This window comes from Genypterus blacodes, unplaced genomic scaffold, assembly GCF_046128005.1.
Source record: "Genypterus blacodes isolate CSIRO-AG114 ecotype Tasmania unplaced genomic scaffold, CSIRO-AGI_Gbla_v1 ptg000107l_1, whole genome shotgun sequence".
NCBI lineage: Eukaryota > Metazoa > Chordata > Actinopteri > Ophidiiformes > Ophidiidae > Genypterus > Genypterus blacodes.
Window position 1 is genome coordinate 1,258,009 of NW_027466911.1, and position 26,589 is coordinate 1,284,597.

At 42.1% G+C, this 26,589-nt stretch overlaps 3 protein-coding genes across 3 annotated transcripts; all 3 read left to right on the top strand.

Moving 5' to 3' along the window:
• Positions 1–8,293: 8,293 nt before the first annotated feature.
• On the top strand, positions 8,294–11,146 carry LOC143008767 (IgGFc-binding protein-like). Its single transcript, XM_076160660.1, has 6 exons — positions 8,294–8,717; positions 8,857–9,116; positions 9,325–9,904; positions 10,012–10,610; positions 10,710–11,076; positions 11,124–11,146. Exons 1-6 carry the CDS (start codon positions 8,294–8,296, stop codon positions 11,144–11,146), a joined length of 2,253 nt encoding a protein of 750 aa, XP_076016775.1.
• A 718-nt stretch (positions 11,147–11,864) lies between these two features.
• LOC143008768 (IgGFc-binding protein-like) lies at positions 11,865–18,983 on the top strand. The gene is made up of 14 exons (XM_076160661.1): positions 11,865–11,891; positions 11,963–12,154; positions 12,279–12,852; positions 12,960–13,159; positions 13,570–13,711; positions 13,805–14,133; positions 14,247–14,826; positions 14,924–15,522; positions 15,875–16,442; positions 16,573–17,171; positions 17,258–17,825; positions 17,913–18,112; positions 18,187–18,561; positions 18,693–18,983. Exons 1-14 carry the CDS (start codon positions 11,865–11,867, stop codon positions 18,981–18,983), a joined length of 5,244 nt encoding a protein of 1,747 aa, XP_076016776.1.
• A 1,235-nt stretch (positions 18,984–20,218) lies between these two features.
• On the top strand, positions 20,219–26,354 carry LOC143008875 (FXYD domain-containing ion transport regulator 6-like). The gene is made up of 9 exons (XM_076160828.1): positions 20,219–20,464; positions 21,897–21,953; positions 22,922–22,945; positions 23,216–23,239; positions 24,095–24,169; positions 25,685–25,721; positions 25,884–25,915; positions 26,027–26,066; positions 26,160–26,354. Exons 2-8 carry the CDS (start codon positions 21,902–21,904, stop codon positions 26,029–26,031), a joined length of 249 nt encoding a protein of 82 aa, XP_076016943.1. The 5' UTR covers positions 20,219–20,464; positions 21,897–21,901; the 3' UTR covers positions 26,032–26,066; positions 26,160–26,354.
• Positions 26,355–26,589: the final 235 nt, after the last annotated feature.

Sequence of the window (26,589 nt, forward strand, 5' to 3'; positions counted from 1 at the left end):
TGGACAACAATGGATCGAATGAGCAAATAATTGTGTTTTCTTTAGTTTTTTTTTACAAAATGTTCAATCAGTGATCCAACGGTAGAGGTGGCCACTACTAAAATTCAAAGCACACACAGAACTTGCCCCATGTGTTATTTGCTTTTCCAAATATTGTTAAGTTCTTGCATTGTATACAAATTAAACTACAAATGGTGCAGTGCAAGTATCAGTAACCAGAAACACAGGCTTAGGTTTCATTTGTAGTTGTAATTGAGACAGTCATTATTATCAGTTTTGATATTGAATTTAGCTCAGACTGTAAGGTAAGTGAGGGCTGTGGTTTTATTTTTGTTATGCTTTTGGATGAAGATGTTGACTGATTTTTGATGTAACTATTATCTTATTTAAAAACTATTGAGTTCTGTGTGGCAAAAGCATTTTTAACTGTTAACATTTTAACATTTTGAATAGTATGCTGGATGTTATTATGTAATTATGCATTTTATTATGAACATAGCTGATGCCAAAGGGAATCTTTATAATATGAAGAGATAAATTAATAAATTGTTAAAAAAAATGATTTTGATATTATATTTCTGTATGTTTTGTGTTGCTTACCTCATGTGGGGCATTCCTCCTTGGAAGTCTTGGGGTGTAACTCCAGCACCCCACCCCCACCCATTCCTCACACACACATAAACCGATGGGTGAGGACACTCTCTGTGCCCTGATGATTCAGGAGAAGAGCCTCTTCAGAGAGCCTCATATTCAGTGTTTAATATGCACGCTGACTTTCAATATTCCAAGGCACAGGTATCAAACTCAAGGCGAGAGCAAAATAAACGTTTATGCCGCATTTTCCATAAACTACATTTCCCACAACGCATGTCGCTTTTGTGACCCACAAAGTGACGGCATCCCGCCGTTAAAAATGTAGCGTTTCCACATCAGCGTCACATCAGCGCTTAACGAAGGTGATTTTCCGAGGATAGGTTCTCGGATATTTTAGTAAATGATAATTCATGTAATCTCCGTCTGTGAACAGCTCTCCGGTACTTTTCAGTAAATGCTGCGTGTTTGGCGTGAATGGCTGTCCAAATGTCCAATTAGGAGTCCAAGTATGAAGTGCTGGAATCCTATAGTTTTTGCTCAGGTTTTTATTATTATTATTATTATTGTTATTAATTATTGTTTTTTTATTCCGCCAGAATTGACCTAAGGCGGAAAACTGATTCTGCAGCCCAAGCAGTACAACGTGCAAATGTGAAATTTGGAGACAAGGTGATGAAGCGTAAGCCATGTGAGAAAAATCACACTTGACAGCCATGAGGGGGCGCTATAATGGACAACAGGTTATCTGAACATGTAATGGTTTATAACTTGCAAATTGAAAGGCTCCTATCTAAACTACGAATGCATTTCCTGAAGAAAATGTGCTGTGATTGCAAATGCTGAAACGTTTGGCTGAACGCTGTCGAAATGCCTGAAAGATTGAGGCCTGAAGAGCTTGAAAGTATGGAGGGTCTGAAACACTGAATACACAAAAGATTTTGCTGCAAAACCATAAAAGGTTTTAAATGCTGTAAGTGCCTGAAAGATTTTAAATGTTTTAAATTCCTCAAGTGCCTGAAAGTCTGTTGTAAAAAACCATAAAAGTGTACTGTATAAATCCTGAAATAATGAAGCCTGTGTGAATGATTTCGGTCCCTGAATGAATGAAGTCACAAGAAGTTTGATTGACAGCTCAAAATCCTTTGAAGTGGCTGTGTGTTTGTAAACATAGGTGCAGCTATTCCTCACAGACACAGAGCTCAATCTGCCTGAAAATGCTTTGATACCACATGTCAAACAAATTAATCTCACACAAAAACCAAAAGTACTAGAAGCAGAAGAACTTCCTCAACGTATGATATAATATATTATATATATTATTATATATATACATATATATTATTATTATTATTATATATAAAACCAGCTAGTTGAAAAAGATGTGAAATGTGTTTTTTCAGCTGAAAATATGATGCTGGGTTCAATTGGAAAAAGTCATGACCAGTTGTTGCTTAAAGGCAGCAAGAGCAAAAATTACACGTTGCAGTTATGTACAACAATACCACATGTGACAAATTCTGAAAAAGGACTTATTTCTATACATATATTGTTTTTGAAGTTATTAAAGAATTGAACACATCTTGCAAATTTGAAATGTCCAGAAGCTGATTTTAGAGTGTTAGGCTCTAAACCAATCAGCTTGAAGGTGCCCGCACTCTAACTGCACGCCATACACAATCATTGGGAAAAGCTGAAAAATCTTTAAAATCTGAAGTATTTCATTTAATCTGAAAATCCATGAAGTATTTCAAAATAGATAGCTGAATATTTTGGAACATATGAACGATATGAACACCAAAAGTCATTAAACTAATGTCCTTAATATTCTGAACAATTTGTTTGAATGGTGTCTGTAGGTTAAAGTATGCAGAACTAGTTAGGTAACAAAAAACAGCGGAAGACATTAAAAAATAGATAAATAAATAAATGCACAGAAAAAGCTAAAGTATTTCTTATGTTTCTAAACTATTTCTGTATCTAACTATATCGAAACTTGTGTTTTACTTAACTATATCAACATGTTCGATCAATAGACATAATACAATCGTCATGGGTCAAGCCCTTTTCTACCAATTGCTTTTTACACAATTTTGCAAAAACAGGGGGGCTCATTTTTCGAAAGAGTCCCTGGATTTTTTACTTGAGACATGTAATTGGTATCTAATGATTCTTTGGAACTATACAAAAAATGTTTTGAATTACGGTGTTATATGCTTGTGATGTAGATCCAAACTATTCGTATGTCGTAAAATACACTTTTTTTCACAATTATTTGGATTACATGGATTACATGGATTACATGGATTACGATCAACATCAGAAAGCTTGGACCCATTTCAGAGTTACTTGCAACTGCAGTTCTAGAGAAAATTGGCTATTGCTTTTCAATCAGGGCATCAGACACACAAGCTGCATCCATCTCCAATTGACAACAGTCTAAAAGTAACATCTTGAGCTTGTTTTGACATTTCTCTTCTGCAATGTATCTCCTCTGTTCTTCCTTCTCAGGTGAAGCTTCTTAAGAAGATCTGCACTGTGGTCACAATAGGAGTTGATTTGGAATGAGGAAAGCCAATCTATGAAAGCGAAAATGTTCTTAGAATGGGGTGATTCTTACTACCGTACCTTTGAAGGAAGAGTCTTTGCTCTACAAGGAGACTGTAACAACAAAACTGCAGTGGAGGTTCGTGGTTTGACTCTGCCTTATCACAGAGCTTGTACCTATGTAATATCAGACTTTTCTCTATAACCACAACTGGCTTCACTCTGCTGCTTAGTTTTATTGGTTTCATTGGAAGTAGCCATTGACCCTGAGAAACTGTGGAACATACAAGAAAGTCCTGCACGTTTGTGTGCGTTAAGATTGCATAGAATTCATGAAACTAACATCGACCTGGGCTGTTGTTTCACCTTTTGACAATGGTGCAGTTAAAGCATTCCAGGCTGGCATTGGCTTGGCAATCACAACAATATCTCGGGTGAAAATTTAGTTCACCTGGCACCTCAACACAAACCAATGAGATGACGTTGAGATATGGCAGAAGTGTTGCAGCGTTCCTGCACAGCTGGGCAGTGGTTGACACTGAACTGCATTGCAGTGAGACTTGTGGGAGAGCATGTGAAAATTGCAACCTGTCACAGGAGGCCTCGATCACATGCAATGACTTGTTTATAAAGACTGCTGAATTTAGCCATTGTCTGAGAAGTGGGGTGGAGTTCAATGTTTACAGAGAGATGCGTGTTGAAGCATCTTCCTCCATGCTAATCATTTTAGTAACTGTGACGGAGCGGCACTGTGCCAGCACGGCCCCGTCAATGACTCTGGTCAGCGCACACACGCACACATGCACACACGCACTTTCGCCCTCCCTCCGATCCGTTCTCCCTCAGTTTGAATAACCCCGTTACAATTTCACATTTACATTACATTACATTACATTACGATCATTTGGCAGACGCTTTTATCCAAAGCGACTTACATTATATTACCACCCTTCGCAGAGGGGGGAGCAATTGAGGGTTCAGTGCCTTGCTCAGGGGCACCTCGGCAGGGGCTCGAACCGGTGACCCTCCAGTTCCCAAGCGGAAGCACTACCCACTGAGCCTCTGCCTCCGTAACCAAAGCGGCACACTGGTGATCACAACTTACATTTATGCACCATGCGGCTTGAGATGCGCTGCACGCTCGCTCCGTGATGTCCCAGCCGGAGTGGGTTGGCCAACCAGAGGCGTCACATTTGCTTTGTTTAAATGGAATGGTTTCGCGCCCTTGCACAGTGACGTGAAAGGGAATAATTTGTTTGTTGTTTGTTTGCAGAATCCATTCTTTGAGTTACAAATGACCTGCTTTTCATTTCTGTAGAATGAGATATAGTAGGGATAATTTGTGTAATTTATATTTGAGGTCAAGGTAACTGTGACTGCTGTTTTGGTGAGTAGAAATTGGGTTAATTGATTTATGAAATTGTTTAAAGCCTAGTGGGAGGGGCTATGGAAATAAAAGGAGACTGCCTCAGCCTGGGAGCGGGCAGTCGTGGTTGGGTTACACAGAAGGTAACAGTGACGTGCTTTGTATTGAGTCAAGTTTAGTTTTGGGAAACATTGGAAACCTGTTAGAGTTATTGAGGAACTCCTTTTTCTTTTCCTTAGAGTGTGAAACCTGTTTTGTAAGGCAATTTTTGTTTGGCAGTCCTGTGCATTTTTCTTTTGTATCTTTTGCACCTTGGAGGCTGGAAATAAAAGAACAACAACGCTATCTTCCGACTACGCCTGGTGTTTTGTGGAGTTTAGAGGTAGAACCCCGCGACAGTAACAAATTCCATGAAGCTATTACTTGATCCACCTTAAAAGCAATTTGCTTCGAAATTTGTGCTGCAATCTGCCGGTCTGACGGGTGGATTATGATCACAGTGTTATTATTTATATGCCGTCATCGAAGGGAGACAAAATTGTCTCGCTGGCCGGACCAAACAGGTTCCCCACCCCTGCCTTACATTATACATGCAGCAGCATGATCAAGATGATGGGCTAAAGCCCAGAGCTTAGTCAATGTTGGGTGTGTCCCAACCAATATAGGTGGAACGATCACGCCACAGGGCATCCACCTTTACTAAATCAACTTTAATTTTGCAGAGCCAATGGGGTTTTGACTTAATATAAACCATCCCATTATTTTTTTTAGCAGTTCTCTTGCTGTAAATATCAAAATATACCCGTGTGTGCCAAGTTATACATAATTAGATACAAATTATGCCTAATTAAGCCTTCTGTTTATTCTTGGCTTCTACACTGAACTAACAGGAGCCACCTGTTTTTCTAACAGCTGCCACTCTGTTTATTCAATATTTAAATTTGTTGGCTCTGGCTCAGTCCTTTTTGCAAATTATTACAAGTAACACCATTGTTTAAAAAGCATGGGTGGATGTGATGTGCATTACCAAACATTTATATTTCTAGATGGAGGCCATAACATGTTATGTTATGTTAACATCAAATTGTTGTCTATACTTGCTATTTAAAATTTGCAGTTCTTTCCTCAACAGGTCTTGGAAATGTTACATTTGACATACATTCTTATACCAATGCATAATGTATATACTGTATTTCCTTGTCATGTGCAGTTCCAGATGATTTATAAAATGATTTATTTATAATGAACATAATGTGTGTATTTATTATTCATCACATTTTTGCCTTGCCCAGTACAAAATGTTTGTGTTATTTGGTTACACCAGAATATACAATACCCCCAAATGTGGGTGAAAACTCCTAAAAGATATCTTCCTGAAGATGCACATGCAAGGAAAATTTGAATTTTTGCTGATTAAAATCGACAAACTGGTTTGTGTTGTGCAAACAATAAGACTTCATAACTATTAAAAATATCTATAATAACATTTTCTTTTTCCTGGTGTGCAATGGTTGCATGTGCAACGGGTATGCAATGCAATGGGTGTGTCATATTTGAGTCAGTTATGTACATCACCCCTATTGTCAACATGCTTCAATTTAATGGCAGGTTCAGCCCTAATTTGTTTTAGAGGAAGGGCCTTCTTTCTCTTACAATATAAAGAAAAGCAGAACTGAAAGGATTTCATCACACCAAATGCTTCTTATCAGGTAAGGTATCCAATTATATGATATGATGTGTACGATTAATTAATTAATTGAAATTGTTTAGAACTCAAATACTTCACTTTACTCTCTCTCTCTCTCTCTCTCTCTCTCTCTCTCTCTCTCTCTCTCTCTCTCTCTTTATCCCCGTCTTTCTCTCTTTAGCCATGGGGCTGCAGTTGCTGCTTTGTGTTTTGACAGCTTTACTCGCCTGTGAGTGTTTATTTGTGATACTTCATGATATATTGTGAACAACATTTTAGGAAGTTTTGAAGTCAAATATTCATGCCTGTCAAACTTTGTCCTGTAATCCATGTGCTGTCTAGTTTTAGCGTAGAGCTATTATTTTGCTTAATATTTTGATTGATGAAAGCATCTGACATAATGACCTTGCTGTTATCAAACATTTTCACAGAGTGCAGGGAAAAGGGAAAAAAGAGAAGAATTATTTGTGATAAACATGTGAATAAGGTGAAAGGGGACACAAAGCATCGGTGACAAAGCACAGCCAGATATGACATGACACGACAATATAACCCTGGAGTTTCAGATGACATCAATCCTGACATTACAGTGATATCATAAGTGATATCATAGGTGCAACTTTTGAAAGATGATATCAAACCATCATGACGACTATTTTATATAGAATCAACAAAGTAAATAACTAGCATTATACCTGACCAAATTTCTTAACATGATGTAGCCAGGAGAGCTCTCGCTTAAAAGCAATTTGTCATTGTCAACTTAATCACACAAAAGCATTGTTGTGCAGACATCATGTTTGAATTGAGGAGAATGTAAAACAAATTAATAAATAAAGAATGGAGAAACAAAATGCTTTTTTTAAAAAGACTGTAATATGAGGGGGGGGAAAGAGTTGCATAATTCCAGGCTCCTCCTTTGCAGCCTGTTGTTGAGCAAGACACAGAATCCTAAACTGTTCATGATGTACAGGTTGGCTGCTTGCATAGTATGAATAGGTGACGATGAGGTACCCAAGCCCTTGGGACAAAAGTGATAAAAGAAAGAAGTGACCCATTCCTCATTGACGAGCATTCAACCTTTTTTTTTAACTCTGAAATTAGGTTTTTTCCAATCAGTGTCTGTTGTCACATTATTTCTTTGTATCCTGAAGTTACAGGCAACCATGTTTTATATCGCTACTCTATTAGTCCCTGCTTTGTTTGCCTTGACCCAAAATCTGTTTTCTTATAAGTATGTGACAGCATATGTTTGGGTAACTAAGAAAACCGATTCTTCCCTTTTTCTTCCAGGCCCATCTCGTGCTGACTGGACAGGGAAGGAGTTTGCCCTTTCTTTCATGCAAAATTATGTTGGAAACTATGATACTCCTCACTTCCAGCTATTCATCCGAGCCCTCCAGACTGATGCTAAAGTGACAGTAGAAGTGCCTCCCTTAAACTTCACACAGGAGAAAACTCTGAAGGCTGGGGAAAAAGTCACCATCACTCTCCCTAATGCCGTTGAGCTATACAACAGCCAGAAGTCTGGCAATACTGTGCGCATTGAAGCCTCAGCCCATGTGGCTGTCACCTCGTACAATAGCAAACTGAATACAGGAGACATCTCTGTCATATATCCTATGAGCGAATGGGGCACAGAGTACTTTATCTTTACACCTAGTGGAACTACTCGTGGCACTTTTACAGAGTTCTCTGTTACAAATGGAAAAGAGGCAAACAAAGTGGAAATTTTTCTACGTGGTAAAATCAAGTTCAAGAATAACGTGTATAAAAAGGGCAGCAAAATGTTAATTGATCTTCAGCCCTATGAGAGTGTTCAGCTCCAGAGCAAGTCTGACCTTACTGGCACAAGAGTTTCTTCCCAGCATCCAGTTGCTGTTTTCACAGGCCACAGTTGCACCACAATCCTCTCTAAATGTAACCATGTGTATGAACAGTTGCTGCCAGTAAGCAGATGGGGCACCAACTTCATTGTACCTCCTTTGAGCTTTCAAAGGAGATATGACAGCATCTCCATTCAGGCCTCTCAGTTCACCCGGGTCACAGTCCAAAAAGGAAAGGAAATTAAAGATTATAGTTTGACTGGAGGACAAGTAATCATGGTCAAATCCCAGCATCCTGCAACACTCTTTATTCAGGCTGATCATGGCATCCAAGTCCTTATGCTCTTCAATGGTGTAAAACGGTACAGGTACCTTTTCTATGACCCTTTCTTGATGACCATCCTACCTTCCGACCGCTTCTGCTCCTCTTACGCCTTAGAGGCTCTGGATGGCTTTGAAAGCTGGGCCTTGGTTGTGGCAAAAACCAAGCAATTGGCAGAGTTGAAATTTGATACAAATCTGCCCCGCGATGTCCAATGGAAAAATGTTGAAGGGACAGATTTCTCCTGGACTCAGATGACCTACAACCCTAGCCAAGCTGGATACACCATTTCCAGCTCTGGTTCCCAATTTGCTGTCTATACAATGGGAGTCAGCCAAAGGAATGGCTATGGTGCCCCAGGGCAATGTATACAGCCAGGTATGAAGCACATAGCATACATAATGCATTCATCAAATTATATGTATGAGACAGAAATCAAATAAGCAATACTGTACATTAAACATTATCACTGTGATCACAAGTGAGCACTGATTGTATAATGTTTCTGACTTTCCAGACATCCCTAAGCCTGGTATCTGCTGGGCCATGGGAGACCCTCACTACCAATCTTTTGATGGGCGACGCTTTAACTTCATGGGTACCTGCACTTACATCATTGCTAAGAACTGTGCAGCAGATGATAATCTCCAAGCCTTTGAGATCCTTTCCCAAAATGAGAACAGAGGAAGCCTCCGTGTATCATATGTGGGCCTGGTTATAGTGAAAGTGTATGGCTTCACCATCACAGTTATGCGCTCAGAGACAGGTTTTGTGAGGGTAAGCCTTTCAATTCCTGTTGTTAGATTAAGAATTATTCTCTTATATCTGGATTTGATTATTTCCTAGCTTTAATTTATTATCTAGTTTGTATCTCGGTTTATTTGGTGAGGCTGCATGAGGAAGTATATTTTACTAAATTGATAAAACTTTAAAGATGATTATTATAGCAGTGTATCTGTGTTGTCTTTTGCTTTCTTTTTCACAGATTGACAACAATTTGTGGAGTTTGCCAGTAACCGTGAACAATGACAAACTGACAATGTCTCAGAGCGGTCGCTCCGTGGTCATTGACACAGACTTTGGTCTGACAGTTCGTTATGACTGGCAACACTCTCTGGTGGTCACTCTGAGCAGCCGATATGCTGGTAAGACATGCGGTCTCTGTGGCAATTTCAATGGTGATGCAAAAGATGACTTCATCACACCGGATGGCTCCCAGGCTGTTGGTGCTGTGGCCTTTGGGGTGAGCTGGAAAGTGCCAGGTCCGATCAAAGATGCTCGGTGTACTGACCAGTGTGTGGGTGGGTGTGACCGTTGTGAACACAGCCTGATGAAGTATTGGGAAGGTGACTTATTTTGTGGTCTCATCAAACTTGTGGTTAATGGGCCATTCAGCAAATGTCACTCCTCTATTGACCCTAATGTATACTTCGAGAACTGTAAATATGATGTATGCATTGGAGGTGGCCTTCAACACTTCCTTTGCAGCGCGTTGGAGTCTTACGCTGAAGCCTGCCAGAGAGCTGGCATCCAGGTTGATGTTTGGAGGAAACGTGCAAGATGCCGTAAGTGTTTCCAACATATGAGCTGATAATGCAAGCAATGAATTACATTTTCATTGTTGTTTTTTATTGCTAACAATTATCCAACTCCTTCTATTCTCTCTCTCAAGCTGCAAAGTGTCCAGCCAACAGTCACTATGAGCTGTGCGGCAATGCCTGTCCTGCCACTTGTTCTGATCCCAAAGCACCATCCAAATGCAAACTGCCCTGTGTGGAAACCTGCACCTGTAACGCAGGCTTTGCTCTGAGTGGAGGTCGGTGTGTGCCATTTGCTAAGTGTGGTTGTACCTATAAGGGTCGATATATCCCTGCTGGACAAATCTTCTGGCCTGGAAAGGACTGTAAAGAACGGTGTCGCTGTGTTGCTGAAAAGAAAAAAGTGAAGTGCATGAATAAAAGCTGTGGGAAAAATCACCAGTGCCAGGTGGTTCATGGAATTAGAAAGTGCCATCCACTCTCCTACAGCACTTGTCAGGCAACAGGTGACCCTCATTACAAGACTCTTGATGGCAAGAGGTTTGACTTCCAAGGGACTTGTGTGTACCAACTGGTTGCACTGTGCAAGAAGAACCCTGACTTGGAATCTTTTGAGGTGTTGGTGCAAAATGACAACAGGGGCAGGAAAACGGTTTCCTACACTAAGTTGGTGGAGATCAAGGTCTACTCTCTAAGCATTGTCATTACTAGGACACACATTGGTCGGATTTTGGTAAGAGCTGCTGTTTAAAATATACTATAGAGTAATCATGAACAGATTACAAACACTACGTATCTCAGACATTTGATGCCATGTTTTTCCCACTTCCAGGTGGATGGTGAGCTGGTCAATCTGCCTGTCACAATGTGTGAAGGAGAGGTGTCTGTGTATAGAAGTGGCTCGCATGCAGAGGTCAGAACAAAGTTTGGCCTGAGAGTCAGGTTTAACTGGGAGAGTGCTGTGTTTGTGACACTGCCTAGTACCTACATGGAAGCTGTTTGTGGCCTCTGTGGCAACTACAATGGGAAGGCTACGGACGATCTGATCCCTAAGAATGGCGGCAACTCTGTCTCGCCAGCAAAGTTCGGTGCCAGCTGGCGAGTGGCTGAGATCCCAGGCTGTGTTGAAGGCTGTAAAGGGGTGTGTCCTGATTGTGACCACAACCAGAAGATCAAATATGAGACAGACCAGTTTTGTGGTATCTTAAAGAACACCAAAGGGCCATTTCGGGATTGTCATGCTAAGGTGGACCCATCTGGTTTCTTTGAAGATTGTGTTTATGATGTGTGTCTGTATAAGGGCAGGAGGGATGTGCTCTGTCAGGCTATCGCATCGTACACTGCTGCCTGCCAGGATGCAGGAGCCGAGGTGTACAAATGGAGAACGGATCACTTCTGTGGTGAGAACTGCATCAATTGCAATATACTTGAATAGCATAGAAACGGGACTGATTGACTAAATATGACATTACAGAGCTGAAGTGCTCAAAGTATTTAATAAATGTAACTGTTCTGTGTCTCTCCTTTCAATGTTTATCTTAAATATAATCGTGCCTCCCTTCCAATGTCTACAGCTGTGAAATGTAAAGCCCACAGCCACTACGAAGTGTGTGCCACTGCTTGTCCTGCCACTTGCCACAGTCTGGCCCCACCTCAAGATTGTGATAGCAATTGTGAAGAGGGCTGTGCCTGTGATGAGGGATACATCCTCAGCAGAGATCGCTGTGTCTCTTTTGCACAGTGTGGGTGCCTCTACAATGACCGCTACTACCAAATCGGCCAAGTGTTCTATCCCAATGGGAAATGTCAGGAGGAGTGCAAGTGCAACCAGGGCGGAGAGGTAATGGATAGGGAAAATGAAAAAGGTCAAGTTAATACTGATTGATGAAAACGTGCAAAATAACAAGAAAGATTTCACTGTTCTACTTTCATTAGGTTGTGTGTAAGAAGTTCTCATGTGGCCCTCATGAGAAGTGTAAGGTGGAGAATGGCATCCAAAAATGCCACCCTGTTGGTAAGGGTGTTTGTCGTGCCTCTGGTGACCCCCATTACTGTACTTATGATGGGAAAAAATATGATTTCCAGGGCACCTGTACCTACACACTCTCCAAAACCTGTGGGCTGGAGGACACCCACCTGGAGGCCTTCTCTGTTCAGGTGGAGAATGTGAAGTGGAACCGGATGATGAACAACAAAGTGGTGTCTGTTGCTAAGCTGGTTGCTGTGCAGGTCTTCGGATTCACACTCATCATGAGGAACAACATGTTTGGAGTCCTGGTGAGCAGATACACTGTTTGAACCAAGCTCCATATTTGCAATACAGTGAAATCAGTTTAGAGAGCTTGACAAACACTTTACATTACATATTAAATGTAAAACAATATTTGTTCCCTTTCTTTAGGTTAATGGAGTGTTTAACCACCTTCCGCTTAACCTTAATGATGGTGCAGTGGAAGTCTATCAGGAGGGCAACCATTATGTTGTCTCAGCAAATTTCGGCCTACGTGTGACTTATGATCTGGTTTACCACGTTACAGTGACAGTACCTGGTAATTACCGTGAAAAGGTCTGTGGCCTATGTGGCAATTTCAATGGTAACTCCAAGGACGACTTCCAGGATCCTCATCATAAAGTTACCCAAAATGTGAATGCATTTGGGAAATCGTGGAAGGTCACCATTGACAACGTCGTGTGTGACAATGGCTGCGAAGGGAACAACTGTCCCAATTGTGAACCAGCACAGAAGACTTTGTTTTCCAAGCCCACTTACTGCGGCATTGCTACAACACCCAATGGTCCTTTTGCAGTATGCCATAGCAAATTGGACCCAAAGCTATACTTTAATGACTGTGTGTTTGATGTGTGTGCCTCCAATGGCGATGGAAAGGTCCTGTGTGACAGCATGGCAGCCTATGCCTTCAACTGTCACATGGCAGGAGTAGACATCAAAAACTGGAGGACGGCTTCATTTTGTCGTAAGTGACAATGTCTCATGTCTGTTTTATTAACATAACTGTAAGATAAGCATGTTTTTTTGCAATAAGCAATAGCTCTTTTTTCTCTATCATGATTATTACTACAGCCATGAAATGCCCGGCCCATAGTCACTATGAGGTGTGCGCAGATCCCTGCTCTGCAGCCTGCGAAGGCCTCACAGAGATTATTGAATGCTCCACCAGTTGCACAGAAGGCTGTGAATGTGAGGATGGCTTCTTATTCAATGGACAGATATGTGTTGAGGAAACTCAGTGTGGTTGTTATGATAACGGGAAGTCTTACAAGGTAAATATGAGCTTAACTATCTTTACATAAAATGATAAACCAATAACCCCATATATCACACTGCACAAATATTAAATTAAGTTCATTTCTATTTCTGAATCTGTCCTAATGATGGTGCATTCACGTATACTACTCTACTACTACTTTCTTTAATGTTGTGTATACAGCTTTTTAATAACAAAGAACAAACAATGTTTATGCTGAAAGTGATATAAAGTTGTTTCTGCCTTTTTTGACATTTGGTGGACATGAGCCAGTTTGAGCTTGAGAGTTTAATGAAAATTAACCCTGGGATACATTTTTCTTGAAAAGGTAAAATAAGCATAAAATAAGGTGGATCCTGACTGAACCTATAGCTCTTGCTGTATATTGATTCCCCCTGTCTAATAAAAAATATTTCATGTTTCTAGCCTAGTGAAGTGGTGTATGATGATGACTGTAACAACAAGTGCACCTGTAACCCAGAGAAAGGCCTAGTCTGCGAAAGTCACTCCTGCCCCCCAAACACCAAATGCATGGTCAGGAAAGGAATCAAAGCATGTTACAACACAGGTAAAACGGATACAGTATCAATTGATAAATGAATATACCGTCTCTTTCATCTGCAATCTATGCAATTTTGTCCCTGTGTTTACCCTGTGTCAGATCCCTGTAAGGATGCCAAGTGTCATGTCAAGGAGAAGTGTAAAGTTGAGAACGGCGAGGCTGTTTGTGTTCCTTTGTACACGGGCACCTGTTGGGCCTGGGGTGACCCCCACTTCCGCACATTTGATGGATACAACTTTGACTTCCAGGGAACCTGCAAGTATGTCATATCTAAGACCTGTGGGAATGTGGGCGGCCTTGTCCCATTCACAATCACAGAGAGGAATGATAACAGGGGAAATGCAGCAGTTTCCTATGTCAGGGACGTCGATGTGTCAGTGTACGGGTTCACCATCACCATAAGCAAAAACCAAGTTGGTCGAGTCAAGGTAAGAGTAAAATATCCAGTCTGACAAGGCCATCTGTGTTTGCTCCATAGTGTTCGATACATATACTGTAGACATATACATAGTATATATTGTCCCTGATCTACTTACCTCAGGTGAATGGAGAGATGCTGAATCTACCTGTGCATCTAGGTGAGGGTGAAGTGTCAGTGTCACAACGTGGTCACAGTGCGGTGGTAGAGACAAACTTTGGCCTCGTTGTCTCTTATGACTGGAATTCATATCTGATCATCAAGCTTCCCAGCAGTTACTTTGGCAGCGTCTGTGGTCTGTGTGGAAACTTTAATGGAAACAGAGGTGATGATCGCCAGAACCCAGCTGGCCAAGCTGTCGCCTCAGTGAGCGAGTGGACCATGAGCTGGAAAACACCTGACCAGGACAAGGACTCTCCATGTCGGGACATATGTGAGAACAACTGTCCTACCTGTGATGATGACCACCGTAAGCTCTATCAGACTGAGGCCTCCTGTGGCGCCCTCACAGCCACAACCAACAATGTGTTCAAGCCATGTATAGACAAACTGGATCCCCAGGCCTTCATGGAAGGCTGTGTGTACGATACGTGTCTGAATCAAGGAGACAAGAAGATGGTGTGCCAGGCATTGGCCTCCTACAGTGAGCAGTGTCGGGATCAAGGAATAATAATCAGAAACTGGAGGACAAAGTTGGGATGCCGTAAGTATTTCATAGCAACTCACTTGCTTTGCCAAAGACTTCAAATCAATACATTTCTTTTTTGGTTAATGCCATTGACATATTTTTTCTGCTCCAGCCATGAACTGTCAGCGTCACAGCCACTATGAGGCCTGTGCTAGCCCATGCCAGCCATCCTGTCCCTTCCCTGAGCAAAAAGAGCCCTGCACTTGTAACTGTGTGGAAACATGTGTGTGTGACAAGGGTTACGTCCTCAGTGCTGGTATGTGCGTGCCTGCTAAAACATGTGGCTGCTCCTACCAAGGTCGTTACTACAAGCCAGGTCAGCGTTTCTGGGCTGATGAGGTTTGTGGCCGCTTATGCCAGTGTGACACAACCCTGGGCATGGTGGCATGCCGTGAAGCTTCTTGCTCTGCCAAAGAGACCTGCAGCCTTGTGGATGGAGAACGTGCCTGCAGACCCATCAGTCATTCAACATGTGTAGCCTCAGGTGACCCACATTACCGGACCTTCGATGGACAGAGGTTTGATTTCCAGGGCACATGTAAATACCAGCTGGTGGCTCTGTGCTCTAATCGGCCTGGGCTAGAGCCGTTCAACATCACTGTGCAGAATGACAACCGTGGAAGCAAGGCTGTATCCTACACCAAAACTGTCAGTGTGACCATCTATGGGGTTACCATCACCATCAGCAGAGATTATCCCTTCAAGGTTCTGGTATGTGAACTAGAGTGATACGGGTAGTTTTAATGGCGTCCCACATCTTGTTGTGTAAATTTTGCAGAGAAAGGATTTAGATGCAGGACACAATAAATAGATAAACATTTTGAACAGAGCCTTAAACAATTGAGCAGATAATTATTCCTTTCATTCTGCTAATTTGGCAATCTGCTTTGTTTGCTCACACATCATTTTTATTGCATATTTGATTCGAATTTTGATCAAGGCAGACAAGATTAAATTTTGCTGTATTTTGTGCAGTGGAGTGCAGTAGCTTTACAGAGACAGCAGGATTATTATATATTATCTAATCTATTGAAACTTGCCTCTCTATTTTCCTGCTCTTTAGCTCAATGGGCAGCTGACCTCCTTACCATTGTATATCAAAGATGAGCTGGTAGTTAGTCGTGGTGGCAGGACAGCTGTAGTGGAGACAGCTGCTGGTATCACAGTGACCTTTGACTGGCGAAGCAGGGTGACTGTCACTCTGCCCAGCAACTACCAGGATGCAGTTTGTGGCCTGTGCGGCGACTACAACGGAACGCAACAGGACGACATGACAATGCAGAACGGCCAGCTCACCCGTGATGCCACCAAGCTGGGTGAGAGCTGGCAAGTGGGCCTGGTACCAGGCTGTTCATCAGAATGCCAGGGCACATGGTGCCACACCTGTTCAAACTCACAGAAGAAAGTCTATGCTGCCCAGAAGTACTGTGGAATAATTGCTGACAAATCAGGGCCTTTCAGAGACTGTCACAGCCAGGTGGACCCTGCTGCTTACCTTGAGGACTGTGTGTATGATTCCTGCCATTATAATGGTCACCATGGCTCAGTTTGTGAGGCTATAGGAATCTATGTCTCTGCCTGTCAGAACCAAGGACTCACCATCAAATCCTGGAGAACTGATACTTTCTGTCGTAAGACGTGTTTTCACTTAATGTGTCATGTTATGAACCACCTTGGCCTTTGGAATATAGTCTTAATTATTACAATCCTGAAAACAATTTGTGGTTCATTCTTCTTCCTTCTTGTCTCATTTGACCACAGCAATGGAGTGTCCAGCTAACAGTCATTACACCCTGTGTGCCTCGGCCTGCCCTACCACCTGTGCCAACTTGCCCGCCATTACCATAGGCCAAAAGCACTGTGCAGAGGCCTGCGAGTGTGGTGATGGCTACCTGCTGAGTGGGGATACCTGTGTGCCTGTGCGAGACTGTGGCTGCTCTTACATGGGTCAGTACTTTATGAAAGGGGAGGTTTTCTACCCAGAGGACAAGTGTGTGGAGAAGTGCATTTGTGGAGAGACTGGTGCCATGTCTTGCCAAAAGACCACCTGCCACCCAGGGGAGATCTGCAAGCTTGTAAAGGGAGTTAAAGGCTGCCATCCAGAGGGGCACGCCAAGTGTGTGGCTTCAGGTGACCCCCATTACACATCCTTTGATGGACGGAAGTTTGATTTCCAAGGAACATGTGTCTATGTACTGGCCAAGGTTTGTGACGATGACAAAGGCCGCCTGATGCCGTTCACTGTAACCCAGGGGAATGAGAAGTATGGGAATGGAAAAGTGTCTGTCACTAAGTCAATTGCTGTGTCAGTCTACGGCTATGTCATTTACATCCAACAGAAAATGCCATGGAAAGTCACTGTGAGTTAAATGTCTTTCATCATTTTTTTTTTGTGTTTTCTGTGTTTTGTGTTTCTCATAGTATTTATCCTTCTCCCTCTGTCAAGGTGGATGATGAACTCCTCAACTTGCCTTTATCCCTGGATAATGGCCGTGTTACAGTAACCCAGGAAGGTCGCAACATAATCATCAGGACAGATTTCGGACTGACAGTCCTTTACGACACTGTTTATTATGTCCAGGTGGTTGTGCCTTCTACATACCAGGAAAAGATGTGTGGCCTTTGTGGCAACTACAATGAGAAAGCTGATGATGACTTTAGACTGCCTGATGGCAAACGAGCCAAGAGTGTTGATGACTTTGGGAAGGCATGGGTGATGGACTTACCTGGCTATGTATGTGGAGGCTGTGGAGGCCAGTGCCCAGTATGTGACCATGCCAAGGCTAAATTGTATGGTCAATCTAACTCCTGTGGCATCATCAGGTCTCGTAATGGGCCTTTCAATGCCTGCCACAGTAAAATAGACCCTGCACCATATGTATCTGATTGCATATTTGATGTTTGCGCTTCGGATGGAGACAAAGACACTCTCTGTCACAGTGTCCAGGCCTATGCACTAGCCTGCCAGGGTGCAGGGGTGCAAATCCAGTCATGGAGGAGCAAGTCCTTCTGTCGTAAGTTAAGCACAGGAATATTTTAGTAATCCACTCCTGAACAGTTGTCCATTTTCCACATTAAAAACATGACTTTTGATTTTGTAGCTGCTTCCTGCCCTGCCCACAGCCACTATGAGGTGTGTGCTGACACCTGTGGCACAACATGTGCCAGCATTATTAATCCATTCTCCTGCTCTGAAAGCTGCTTCGAGGGGTGCCAGTGTGACGTTGGCTATGTTTTTGATGGTGTTCAATGTGTTCCCATGAGCAACTGTGGCTGTGTAGCTGATGGCAAATATCTGACGGTGAGAAAGTAAAAATGAGATGAACACACAGGTATGAAGGACTGCTGATTTTAACAAAACACATGTATTTCCAGGTGGGCCAAACTGTGGTAAATAAAGACTGTGAGTCTAAGTGTGTGTGCCAGGCCTCTGGGCTGCTGAAGTGTGAAAAGCTGTCCTGTGCCAGTGGAGAGGTGTGTATTGTGAGGAACGGTGTCAAAGGTTGTCACATCCCACGCGGCCAGTGCAAAGTCAGTCCTGCCGCCCATCTCACCTCCTTCGATGGCGTGTCGGGAGCAATAGGAGCTCATGGGGCTTTTGAAGCAGCATCTCTGTGTGACGAGACTGCCAGTTTGTGGTTCCGTGTGGTTGTGGATGTCAGAGTCTGCAGAGAAGGTGCCAGTGTAGCCACCGTGCATGTGTTCTTCAAGGAGACTGTTGTCACAGTCAACAACCAACACGTGACCTGGGTAAGAAAGGCTGAGAGTAATAAAGAATAAGCTACGTGTTAGGAAGAAAGTTTGTTTTTTGCTGTCAGAAGCATTTAGTTTTGCTTTACCTTAATAGCTTTTGTTTTTCTTTTCATTCCCCTTTATTCCAGGTAAATGGCAGGAAAGTACCTCTTCCCTCCAAATTGAGCGGTGAAGTGTATGTCCATATAGAAGACAGGACTGTGATTATTGAGAGGAAATCGGCTGTAGAAGTGGCATTCTCGCTGTCGCAGGAGCTCACAATTGAAGTGGACAGAAGCCTGTCCAATAAAATGTGCGGTGCTTGTGGCAACTACAATCAAAATACCAAAGATGACTGGAGGACAGCAGATGGAAAAAACACCACTGATGTGACGGTGGTTGTTAATTCTTGGAGTGCAGGGGACTTTTCTAGATGGTGAGCAGCACAACATCTTATCTGTAGAAATGTAATGGCACAAAGTACTTTGCTACATTCGGCGCTATGCCAGTGCCACATAATTTACCCTTTTTCACCCACTCATGTCCTCTTTCATCCCATTGCAATAGCTTTCTAACTCCTCATGTTAACTCTAATTGTTGTACTCCTACAACAAATATTCCTTGTCAATGCTGATTTTCAATTCCATTCACAGTGGAAGTTTGAATCTTCAATTCTACCTTGCCCTTTATTATGCAAAGTGTCTGTTGGAGTGACGTTACTTTGCTCCAGTGTCCTATAACCACTTTTGTCTCTCCTTGTTGTCGTTTCAGTGGCTTATAGAAATGTTGCTTCTTTGGTGATGGAAAAAACACAGTCTAGAGGTAAAATACAACTCACCCAACTTATAAATTGATTTATCCTTGTGAATGAAAAAGCTGTACAGCGTGTGTCTTGACACCCCTTATCTTTACCCTCATTTAACAGGATGAAGAAGAATGTGAAGTCGTCTGGCCATTTTCTTACTCATAATTATGTACTTCCTCTTGAAATGTTGGAAGCTGTTGACTTGCAATGTGTTACTCCAATGTTCACTTTGAAACAATAGGAAAATCATGTTTATTCTATCAAATGCATTCTTACTTTTCTGAACAATAAATGGGAACAAATGAGGAAGAAATTGTGTGTTTCGAGAAGAGTTCAGACAGTGATCCAATGGTAAAAGGGCCCTCCTTGCCCTATCACTAAACATCATCTACATGTGTTATCCGCCCTTTCATGTGCTGTTGGTACCAGGCACACAGGCTTAGGTTTCATTCATTCATTCATTTGCTGTATTTACTGTTTTGCTGAAGAGCCAGAGACAAAACCTGCAGCCAGCCACAGCTGCACAGCTGTGTGTCTGTGGAAGATAACATAGGAGAGAATGTGGCAATGTGCAGAGACACTTCTCACATGGCTGACAGACTGCACCTCACTGACACTCACTACAGCGGTCTTGGAGACAACAAAAACACTGTTTTTGCTTAATTGTCCTAACCTAGTGAACATACGTTTCAATGATAGATAGATAACCTACACATTTTCTTTATCCTTCAGTTGGGTTGATGAAACCTCTCAGTAGCAGCGTTTTGTGTTGCTCATGTGGGGCATTCCTCGTTGGCAATCTCGGGGTGTAACTCCAACACCCAACCCCCACCCATTCCTCACACATACGTAAAACGACCCGAAAGGAACAGACACTCTCTGTGCGCTGACGAGTGCAGGAGAAGAACCTTTCCTGCGAGCTACGATAATTCAGTGTTTAATGTGCACGCCGGCTCTCAACAATCTAAGGACGCAAAAAAAAACCTGAACTATTTTTTCCTTCCTTGGTTCAAGTAAGAGGGGCAGAAACCCATTTCTTCGCCAATAAACGGAGTTCGACTCAGTGAGCGGAGAGGAAATCGTGCATTAAGTTTGGAAGCTCACACGTAACACACGGTGAGTACTCACTTTCACTTTACTCTGGAATGAAGACACATTTACTTGAAAGTAGAATGGAGAAGTTATCACAAAATAGGATTTCTCTTAAGGCTACTCTCTCTTTCCAACTGTTTACGTGTGATCGTTTAATGCAAACATATTGACTGTTGCTTTTCAACTCGAGCGTTGAATGCAACACCTGCGTCTGTTTCACATTTACTGGAGTCCAAGTCCACTTTGTCGCTTCTGTAGCTGCCAGCAGTGTATTCCGTGACTTGGAATAGTCACCCAATATTTGTTTGATTATACCTGATTGACAGGTCTTTGTTGTTAATCCTGCTCTTTCGGTTTAAGTGTTCGTTCCTCTCCACTCAGGCAACATTTTCACTCCTCAATCAAAGGCTCTGCCAACATGGGCTTTGATCTATGCGATGCCAAATGTTTTATTCCATAATGCTTTTTCTTTGCTGTTGGCACTCACGCTGTGCACAACGTTGTGTGTACTACATCTCTGTGTGGAATTTCGGTTGCCATGTCTTGGGATCCCTCACAAGTTCCCAGAGCCCACATGTGACATCTTAAGCCTGAGTGTACTCAGTGCCTAAACTTTGGGTTTCCATGAAATCACAAAATGCATAAAGGCATTCTGTGGTGACAAGAGTTGAGACATCTTCATGATTAAGGGTGAAGTTGTCTGCCATAGAGGCCCTCGTAGGTCGGTAGGGAGAGAGGGAGAGGGAGCTCTGCAAACTCGGGAGCTTAAGCCAGTTGTAGACAAACAGGCTTGCAGAGTTTCGTGTTGCCACTCCACTATCATGTGTGAAGGAGATGACCCAGCTACATCCAAATATATCACGCCTGTAACCCACTGACCAAATATCGCATGCAACTGAACCCCAGCTTGGTCTTGCACCCAAGCTCCAGTGCTGAGGTGCATAGACCGAAATAGAGCCCCTTCTCATTCCCGGAGCCAAGAGGTCACCTTATTACACATATCCACAAAGATGATTTATGATAAGAACATCCAATACTATGTAGTGTCTAGCCAAGACGGAGCTTTGTGCCCAACAGTTCCCCTGCACTGTGTGTCAGTGACACAGCATGTACTGATCTGGATAGATGTAGATAGATGTAACTTTCACTAGCAGCTTACAAAAACAAGTGAAGCTGGACTGTCCAGTCAGTAAGGACTGACCAAAGTGAGCCACTTACGATGATCGTGGAGACAGACTCCTCTTTGTCATTGATGGCAGTTGTCAGGTTTCCTTCAGCTGAGGGGGGCAGGGGGTTGTCTCACTTACAAAGGTCCTTCTTCTGTCATGTCCAACAGTTCATACCTATGACGAAATGGCTGCTGCCAAACAAAATCAGAACGCATTTTAAAGTTGGTTTGTTTTGAATCTTTTCTTCTTCACTCATAAATATCAGTAACTGTTTTTCACATTGGCAGGTACGATGGAACTTGTGGTGTTGTTGGCGCTCAGCTCCTGGCTGACTCCTGCACTGGGTGAGCTTCTCACATGTTGATATGAGTTGCTTCCTTTCTCTTTCCATTTCCGGTTGGCTTTAGTTTTTTTTTTTGCTTTACTCTAAACATTTGCGGTGCTAAATGAGCTTGATTTGTCTATATAACAGGATCAGCGTTTGGCAGGGAAATGTTTGGTAAGTTTTGTTGCATCCAAGTGGTCACTGGCAATGCATGACCATTTCTAAGGTCTTGGCTACTGGGTTTTGGTTATTCAATGTGGCTGCTAGCAAAGACCTGAAGTTAAATATAGATATACAGCAATTTTTTCAGGCTAATGTACAGTTTTCAACCTTAAATCGTTGTAGTTTAGTATCACGCAGAGACGAAAGGCCATTTCAAAGCAGTGTAAACATTTCTTCAAGATCTGGGTTTGTACAACCATTCGTTCTGACTGTTTTGATGGCTGTTTTTTCTGCATGCCTGGCTTGATATTGAGCAGATTTTGCTTGCGCTTTTTTCCCCACCCTTTCCCACTTGAGGTCGGTGGGATAACTGTAGCCAGGGATGTTACTTTGCCGAATAGCACCTGACACTTGACCCAGATGTGATTTTTTTTTTCTTCATAGAGTAAGGAATTAATGTCGGTGCCTCATAGAGGTCACATACAAAGAGTTTGTAGCACTCTTTGTCTTTTTGTATCTTTTTGCCTACCTTGTTCTACTTTGTTTGCCGGGGACATAACTGTGGACTCAAGTTATTTGCCTAAATTCATTCAAAAGTACTTGGTATATTACATCACCCCAGATTTCCCTCATAGTAATTTCTAATCTATTTTGTATCATTATTAGGATACCCATCCATCTCTCTACAGATATTTAGAATCTCAACACGGACATATGTTGTCGTTCGTGAACACACACACCGATTTGTGTGTAAGAGTGGTTTTCCTGTCGTGATTTAATTTACAGAAGATACATCATTGTTTTGCTTTTCTTTTTTTTTTACAGCTTCAGCAGCAAATGAAGTCAAAGGTTTGTAGCTTTTTTTAATGTCTTTGCATGCTTTGGCTCCAGCCTATGGACTGCACTTTTAGCATTATGTCATCGCTTTAGTCACTTAAACTAAAACTGTATTCCTGTGTTAATTGACACACACTTTAGATGCAGGACAGGCTTATGTGATTGGTTGAATGACTTGTGTATCTTAACTGTATTATCATCAGCAGGGTTTGTTCTCTCTGACCTTTGTCGGCGTGTGAATCTGCTTCTTATGACTTTCTTCTCTCTGTTCCTTCCTCCCAGACTACGACAGCGATTTTAACTATGGTGAGTATTGCACAGATCTGTGTGATCTTTGAACGGCTGACCCTCCTCAGGAAACATCTGGGAGCCTGAGACGAGTTTGCGCTTGCTTCTTGTTTTCCCCTCAAAGCCATGGAAAACTTTAACCTCTTGGGCCAAGCTTCCACAGTCCCACTGCAAATATTTCTAATCCCGTCCGCTATGCTGTGATCCCCTCTTTGAGTCCATGCCAGGGACTGAACTGCACCAAACTCACAAAACATCACAAGTTTTTCTTACACAATCTTAATTAAGTGTATACATATCTGGTTTTCTGTTTTTTAAGTGGGATCAACGGATTTCTAATTGTGTCCCCAATCTTGTCCCAAGTCCTTCTGGGTAACCACCAAAGAGCGTCACAGACTTCAGACGCTCATAAACTTTGAGAAGAAAACATAACAGTATTTTCTCGAGTTAGCTACTTGGGGCTAAAAGTTAGAATAGCAGGCGGTTAAGGGTTAAAGGGAACAAGAAGGCATTTGTGTTGATCCAGACTCTCCCTGGGCCCGAGCAGAGAAGCATTATAAGGTGCATGTTTGTGTGTGAACTCATCATCTAGATATACTGAACATGGTGATGTGAAATTCAAACGCTGTCATGTATTTGTAGTAGAATAAAGGGAGTGAGATAAAGCATGTGACTTTAAATCTCTCTCTCTCTAATTATTTCATTAAATATTTCAGCTCAACAAAACTTACCATGTTGGTCAATAATTTCAGACAGTTTGTGAACAGAATTCAGTCGCTTTCAATAATCTGATCACACACTCTTGATTTTTATACAGTTTAACCCTGCATGTTTTTATGAACTGCTCTTTTTGAATTATGTTTTTATTTTCAGATTATGAGTCACTGAGAATCGGCGGCCTGGTGTTTGCAGTGGTGCTGTTCTTCCTGGGTATCGCCCTCATTGTCAGTAAGTGTTTGAGCACCACGGGCACACTGCAGGTGCCTGATGCAAAGATGGGCTCTTACCATGTTGTGGTCCCTGTGCGTCTGCATGGTTCACAACGTTCATAAGGTCCTGTGGGGAGGTGGGCACTGATGCATCTTGCGCAACCTTGCTAGTCAATATCCTCCTGCTTCTCATGTCACGCCTCTCTGCCCGCCATACCTTCACCCAGTGATATGTTGCTGGTACATCTGTAACCCAAAACCCACCTATAAAATGTTGAGGAAAAGTTTTCATATTTCAAGTTCATATAATTTAGGACGTTTTCCCTGCGGTTGAACCTGCGGTTGAACCTGAACCTGTTGAACATGGTAGCGGATCATTTTAAGATTTATGACTTTTGATTCTATGTGATTAGGTAAACTACATAATTACAGTGAGCTACTGTATGTACCTAAATACTCAAATCCGACAACTCCTTACACATCATTTCTATCATGAATGTTATTCCCACAGTACCGTAATACATTAAGTCTTAAATAAGTAGTACTTGAGTAAGAGTGCAGGACTGCAACTTTGCAGAAACTTTTTATGTGATCAAAAATCAATGGGAAGCATGATTCTAATGGTATCATAGTGGGACAGCACAGCTTAAGCGAAGTCATTGTTGTGTTACTTGGTGGTTATTCGATACTTGGTAGCCTAAATTTGTCACGTAAACAGTGTGGATTTCCTTTTACGATCTGAAGGAGCTGGACCTGGCACTGCAGAGTGTTGACAGTACTTTTGAAGCGGACATAAATACAGTTTTATAGTTACTCCTTGACCTACTAATTGACCCTTTAAATATCCGTTGTATAGGAGGTTCATCATTAATCTGATCGTGGCTTGCCAGCTTTTTCTACCATGCGAAGAGATGATGCATCACAAATCATTTGTACACCCAAAGCAGGGAAAAAAACAGATCTGTGAAAGAAAAATCAAATTAATGTAAAAACTTAAAAAGAGGTAAATACACCTAGAATAAGACCTTCGATATTCCATTTAAATTATTTACATTTGGGCTGTGTCAGTGCTAGCCAAAGCTATGTCGCAAGCACTTGGAACACTCTTAGCCCTGAGAGAATGTAGGTCACCAGCATGGACTGCAGCTTCTCAGCTGTTCTGGTCACATCAAGTGTTTCAAAGACGATGCACTCTGTGTGCACTGTGTTCTTTAAGTGAAGCTCAGTTTACACAATTGAGTCAAATTCTGCTTGGATGGATCATAATTTCTTAGTTTTAGTCAACATTGTTGTTCTCCGACACTATGCCTTAAACAGTGGCCATGTGAGGAGTTGGTCCTTAGTAGATGACCAACTAAGGCCGTGTTATGCACGGTTGGCAGCTCTGCTCTATCTCATGACTGCATCGTATATTACAACAAAGGAGGCTCCGAGTACAACGCCTTCAACAAGACACGTCGCTATTTACTATGCGTGATTGGTAGTGTTGGACCCATAAACAGTAATCTTCCCCTTGTGTTTTCTCCTGAAACAGGCCGGAAATGTACCTGTTCAATGGGCAACAAATCAAGGTAAGCATGACAAAACAACAGATTGAATTCTGCATATAGAAATTGCTTATTAAAAATGCATCCGAATGTCCCCCTAGCTAAATTTTACTGGACAAAGACATAAATGTTTTATCAAAATAGGTGCATTGTTTAACTGGTCACCTCATCTGTGATTAACTTCAGGGGTCCTGATGTGGATTCGGGCGTTGGCAAGGGTAAATATTCACTTCTGACTTGCAGCTGCTTTTGTGAAAATGGTGATTTTGTAGATGCATTACCATTGCACATTGTTCCAAAGCAGTAACCGTAAACTTTCCCCTCTGCAGCTTAGTGATCGACTCAGAGATGAAGAGCGGTGAATGGTTGGTAAGTATCTGTGTATCCATTGGCTGTGATGGGGACTAAAGGACGTTGGTGCAGAAATAAACCTAACTTTTTTTTTTTGTGTTTTTTTTACAGTGATATTACAAGTCACCACTTGGTGGCAGCAAAGACCATGATCAGCATTGAGGAATATCCTCCCATGAACACATGAAGCTTAATTTTTACTGTCCTTTTCCCATTTAAATGTTTTTACTATGAACTGTAAGTAGACACTTTGAAAACTTTATATGACATCAGTAGCATGATAGCGATTTGTATTTTTCTGATTTTTCTGATTGATTCAAAGTAAATGAGATGTTTGAAATATTTAACTTTGTTTTGTGTGTGTGTGTCTTCGTGTCTGCCTCTGGTCGGATGAGTAAGGAGCCCTTTATGCTGCACAGTTGATTGTGCTGACTCTGCACACAGTTCAGTTACACATTCGCTACCAGCATTAGCTGTGTGTGTGTGTGTGTGTGTGTGTGTGTGTGTGTGTGTGTGTGTGTGTGTGTGTGTGTGTGTGTGT